Source organism: Gordionus sp. m RMFG-2023, chromosome 1, assembly GCF_954871325.1.
Source record: "Gordionus sp. m RMFG-2023 chromosome 1, tfGorSpeb1-WG-v2, whole genome shotgun sequence".
In the NCBI taxonomy this organism is placed as follows: Eukaryota; Metazoa; Nematomorpha; class Gordioida; order Chordodea; family Parachordodidae; genus Gordionus; species Gordionus sp. m RMFG-2023.
In genome coordinates, this window is record NC_088775.1 from 85,867,769 (window position 1) to 85,873,478 (window position 5,710).

The 5,710-nt window shown below is 26.6% G+C and overlaps 1 protein-coding gene across 2 annotated transcripts; it reads left to right on the forward strand.

The window, feature by feature from the left end:
* The first annotated feature begins 3,014 nt into the window (after positions 1-3,014).
* On the forward strand, positions 3,015-4,747 carry LOC135923046 (ELAV-like protein 1). Of its 2 annotated transcripts, none has more exons than XM_065457651.1 (2): positions 3,015-3,044; positions 3,115-4,747. In XM_065457651.1, the coding sequence occupies exon 2, from the start codon at positions 3,163-3,165 to the stop codon at positions 4,654-4,656; it is 1,494 nt and encodes a 497-aa protein (XP_065313723.1). In that variant the 5' UTR covers positions 3,015-3,044; positions 3,115-3,162; the 3' UTR covers positions 4,657-4,747. The 2 variants fall into 2 exon arrangements, with proteins under 2 accessions (XP_065313723.1, XP_065313724.1); XM_065457652.1 differs by having other exon boundaries at positions 3,019-3,044; positions 3,221-4,747.
* Positions 4,748-5,710: the final 963 nt, after the last annotated feature.

A 5,710-nucleotide genomic window follows, 5' to 3' on the forward strand; every position in this document is an offset into this window, starting at 1 on the left:
GCTTTCCTAGCTACAAAGATTCTTCTATCACTCCTTAAGGACCTCTGGATGGTTTTCCATAGTTCTCTATCAAAGTAATTTGTGCAGCGAAGCTCCTAAATCATCATTGAAGTTGTTATTGATATCCATTCATTCCTAATCGAAGCATTGTTATTTGTTAAGGCCTGCTCACTTCCTGAATATCTTCTTTAAACATTAACCAGCATTCTTCAACCATTTTAGATAGGGCTTGTCCTCAAATCTAATGACCTTTTCACACAAATTATGGTTAAACCTATCTCTAATTTCTGGTATTTGTAGATTTCTAAATATTTTGTCTACTAATTATATTTATCGGGAAGTTAAATATTATAAAAATATAAAATTCTTTAATATAAAAGTAAATATATTCTATTTGTTTATCTAGGCAAAAATTCTATAAAAGTTATGAAACAGATATAATAAATATAAAATGAAAATGTCTGTCATAAAAGTAAAAAATTTAATAGAATAAGATAAAATTTAATAGAATAAGATGAAATTTAATAAAATTTAATGGAATAAGATAAAATTTAATGGAATAAGATAAAGTATAATAGAAACATGGATGTTATAAGAGGGTAAAACTATACCTGAGCTGTAAGTTTTATAATGAATATAGCAAAGAAAGAAGTAAAATATAAAGATAGGTCTAGCTTCCAGAAAATTTATAAAAATAATAATAATTATTAAAATAAATTATATTAGAGATTCATAAATATTAAAATCAATTATTATTTGTTAAATCATCTATAATAAAAATTAAAATAATATAAAAATAAAGTTAAAATAAAAAGGCTACTAAATAAAATAAAATTAAAAGAAAGATATCATAAGTAAAGTATCATATCAATATTAAAAGAAAGCAACTTGTGACTAAAATTAAGGAATCATCATAAAAAGAAAGCAACTTGTGACTGAAATTAAGGAAATCCTCATCATAAAAAGAAAGCAACTTGTGACTGAAATTAAGGAAATCTAGGTAATTTTGTCCAACCTCTAGTTTCATCTAGTATTGATATAAAGGATACAACTCATTGTCATAATTCAGTTGTCTTTACATATTGAAATTATTTAGTGGTTTGGCAGTAATAATGAAATTCTTAAAATTTTAATGAGTTTGTATCTAAAATATAAAATAAAATCATCAAAACAAATAACCTCCATGCTATCAATGTCAGGGGAACTTTTATCCGTTATCTGAATAACAGGTCCGAATGCTATTTAGGTCTCTTCCTTTCAAAAAAATTCTTCTCATAATTTTCATTTTCAACACACGTAAATCCCATTTAAAAATTTCAAATATCCTATTCTCTTTAACTAGATCGTATCATATCATACATTGGACCGGAAATCTCTATGATTCTGTATAAATAATCGTTCATTATAATATATGTGTCCGAAGCCAAAATTAAGTTTAAAAAAAAACTGATATTTTTTTTAACTTGCCGAACCTGGTTCACAAATATTTCACTGAATCAAAACCTAAACTAAATTTTTTTAAAAAAATAGGGTTCAAATCCTGGATAAACGGAAACTTTGGGTCAGAAAAATATCGCCTAAACTACGAGATCTAATAAATGTCTTGTTCTTTGCGCCATCTATGAGAAAAATCTTCAAAAACTATTGAGTTAGCCATTCTCAAAAATTAGATCTCGATTTAGTTAGATTATAAAAAATGGCTTGATATTTTTTTGACAAAAAACCTTGAGATTTGGCAGATTGAGGTTCAAATATTTCTGCTATTTATTAGCAAAATCTCTGGCAGGAGAGGAGGGGAGGATTGACAATTATTCTTTTTTAGCGGCATCATATTTATGGGTTTTTCGCCCCCAACCCTCTATTTGTTGCAATTTAAATTCTTATTCAAACATTTAAAAGAATTTAGGCTATTCCTTTCTTATAGTGTTATTAAATTGGCTAGTTCCTAACAGAAGAAAAAATTTACAAGTCTCAAGAGACGATGTATATATTTTTAAAGATTGAGATATCAATTAAGTTTAAACATTACTGAAGCTAAGATAATATAGGCCTAAGAATTAAATTTAATTCTTTTAGAGTTGATTCTTTATCTGCTAAAGTGACTCTATTTCATCACTATATGATGTTGGTAAATCTTACTTTATATTTTAAATAAGGGAGAAGCAAAATTGACTTATAAAAATTTCTATAAATAATATATATTATTTTTAAAAAAAACTTTCTGTTTTTCAATCTTTATGTTACTATAAAAAAATATATGAAAAAGAATTTTGAATATCAAAAAATTTTAATATGTTATATGGAAGAGAGTGGGGTAGGTGAATTGGCTAAGCTCTTCTCAAAATTTATAAGTGGTGGGGGTTATCTCCCAGCCCACATCGCAATACATTAATGGTGATAAGAAAGTTTTATCACAATATTGGATGATAATTGCTAATATTATTTAATGGTGCAAAATCAATCTATTTGAGCCGATTTTTCAAAACGGCAAACTCAGTATTAATCCAGAAAAATATTACACAAGCCCGAAGATTTTGCTATAAACGGCACAAAGGTTTGTATATTTATTAAAAAAATCTTGAAACATATGCAATATATTTCTGGATAAAATATTGACTTATTTGTTTTAATTAATAGGCTCAAATGGAGCGATTTTATATTACTACTGAAGATCACAATGATGGGTTTATCTCCATCAAAAAATTTCCTTAAAAATTTCTAAGATTAATATCTCCAGCTTACACTTTCCCCTCTCGAGATTCTTAATATTTTAAAAGATTATTTATTTAATCCTTTTTCTATCACTTTTTTTGAAGTTAATTATTTAAGTTAAAATCTTATACCTCACATATACATTTATATTATAAATTTTTTTTAGTATACATTCAACATCTTATATTAACAAATAATTGTAACTAATTCTATAAGATCATAATCGAAAATAATAAAAATTCATTTTATGATAATTACATATTTTCCTAGTTCTTATAACCACATTCATTTTGCACGCCATATTTGTCAATTTTCTTAAATCGTTTGTACAGGTATAAATTTTAATATTATATATATATTACCATCTTTTTCATAATCTCTTTTTTTTCATATTTATTTTAGCTAGCCCTTTTTTTTGACTTTTTTTTGACTTTTTTGCGAGAAATACTTATGGCTGATTCAAATAAAACAAATCTTATTATTAATTATCTACCACAATCGATGACAGATGCACAATTTCATAATTTGTTTGAAAGTATTGGACCGACGGTATCTTGTCGAATTATTAGAGATAAAAACACAGGATATAGTTTTGGCTTTGGCTTCGTTGAATACAAAGATCAAAAGCATGCAAGCTTAGCTATAAGCACCCTAAATGGATATAAGATGCAGCATAAAACTTTAAAAGTCTCACATTCAAGACCTGGTGGAGATAAAATTAAAAATACTAATCTATATGTTGCTAATTTGCCCAAAGATATTGATGAGACCAAGTTAGACAATATTTTTAAAGCTTTTGGTACTGTTATACAAAGCAGAATATTAAAAGATTCATTAGGATTATCAAGAGGTATTGGATTTATTCGATATAATTACCAAGATGAGGCTCAATTGGCTATTGAAACTCTAAGTGGAAAGACATTGCCTGGCACTAATCAGGTTATCACTATAAAAATTTCATCGGATAATGACAAAAAGCAAAAGGATATTATTCAAAAATATTCCAAGGTTAAATCTGTAAACATCTTTGATCCAAACCAACCCAAATCACTCATGGATCTAGAGTCTGCCACTGCAATTTTATCAAAAAATCCATTAGCTGCTGCTAATTTGGTAGCGGAAACTCCGTATGGAGCTATGATGGGTATGGGTACCTTCAATGATAATGCTTATTCAAGAATGAAACAATACAATCAAGGGTATTCTAATAATAATAATAGCAGAAATATGAATGGTAATAGTAATTCAAATCAATTTACATATGGTATGACATCGTATTATGATATCATGAATATGCCATATAACAAAAATTATAATGATGGAATGAATCAACCACACCATGGCCAGCATCCTAATCAGCATAAAAATTCCATGAATATGATGTCAATGATGATGGGTGGTAATGATAATGATGTGAACAACTCAAATTATGGTCCTAATAATATGTCCGGAAATAATCCAATGAGTAATAATTATTATGGTGGAGCAGCAGGACCTAATAATCCTAATAGAAATGTTAATTCATTGATTACATTAACTGGTAATCCAAATGCTCATAAACATCAGTTGTATGATCCTGAACTTAACAATGTTAATATGCCCATGAAACCAAATCAAAATTATCACAATGCGCCTGGCATTTATAATAATAATAATAATTCGTCAGGAAATTATGGTGGCAACACTGATACTAATGTTGGAAAATTACTTTTTGTTTATAATATTGGTAGTGATACGACGGAAAAGGAGTTGATTAATTTATTTTGGCCTTATGGTACAGTGATTAAAGTGGATATTCCTAAGGACACAAAGAATGCAGCAGCAAATAAAGGCTTTGCTTTTGTTGCAATGTCTAATATAGATGAGGCTAATCTAGCTATTCAATATCTTAACAATTTTACTTTTAAAGAAAAACCTTTACAAGTTTCAATCAAGAAGGACTAATTATTTTAAAAAAAATAAAAGTGAATGAAAATTTGTTCAATGAATTATTTTTCTGTAAATACTTTTTATTCTTAATTTTGTATATAAAATATTTGGCATATTATATATGTTAATATAATAAATAAATTGTTATAAATATAATTTTAATAAAATATTAATAAATTTATTTTTGTGATAGTAAGTTTAAAATAAATTTAATTAGTTGTGACTTTTTGTTATGTCTATCACTAATGTATATTTTTTAGGCAAATGTTTTTTAGGCTAAGGCCATCCAGCTTGTGTTGTTAAATGGCCTGATTTTTATTTTTGCCAAAATAATATTATGTAAGTCTGGAGATTTAGCTTATAGATGGCAGAAAGGTTTGGGCCTCTATTTGCAAAATGGCTAAAATCCAAGCCATTTTTAAAAATTGACCCAAATCGAGCTATTTATCAACTCTACATACAATTGAATGTTTAGTAAAAAAAATTATTCTATTACATTAAAATATGCAAATTATTCAGAATTAATATTAGGCAACAATAAAAAAATTTTTAATGTCAACAAATATCAAAATTTTCTGAAATTATATTTTGCAAAAGCTTGATTTTTAATTTTTTTACAATCTTATAATCGTATACCACTGGTATGGTAACCTTATAAATATCTAATTAGATGGCCCAGAAAATTAAAGAGTGCTTGTATTCTGAGTTTTTTTCAGGAATGTCTTAGATATCTGTTATGAGTAAGCTTTTAACCCACATCATGTTCACCTACCCATTTCTCTTGACAGGTTAAAAAAAATTTACATAATAAATTTTAAATGGCCACTACTTGATATATTTTTAAATTTACATCATTATCAAATGAAAAAATATCACCATCTTGTAGAGCTTATCTTTTTCATTAAAAGAATGTTGTTTTTTTTGGAAAAAATGCAGTTTTATTTTAAGTCTCATGTTCTTCTTTGAATTTTTGTATGATCTTTAATATAATAAATTGATCTCTATTCAATTTCATATTTGTTTGGTCACTAGTCATTACATTTAACATAATATTTTTTGTATCTCCTCA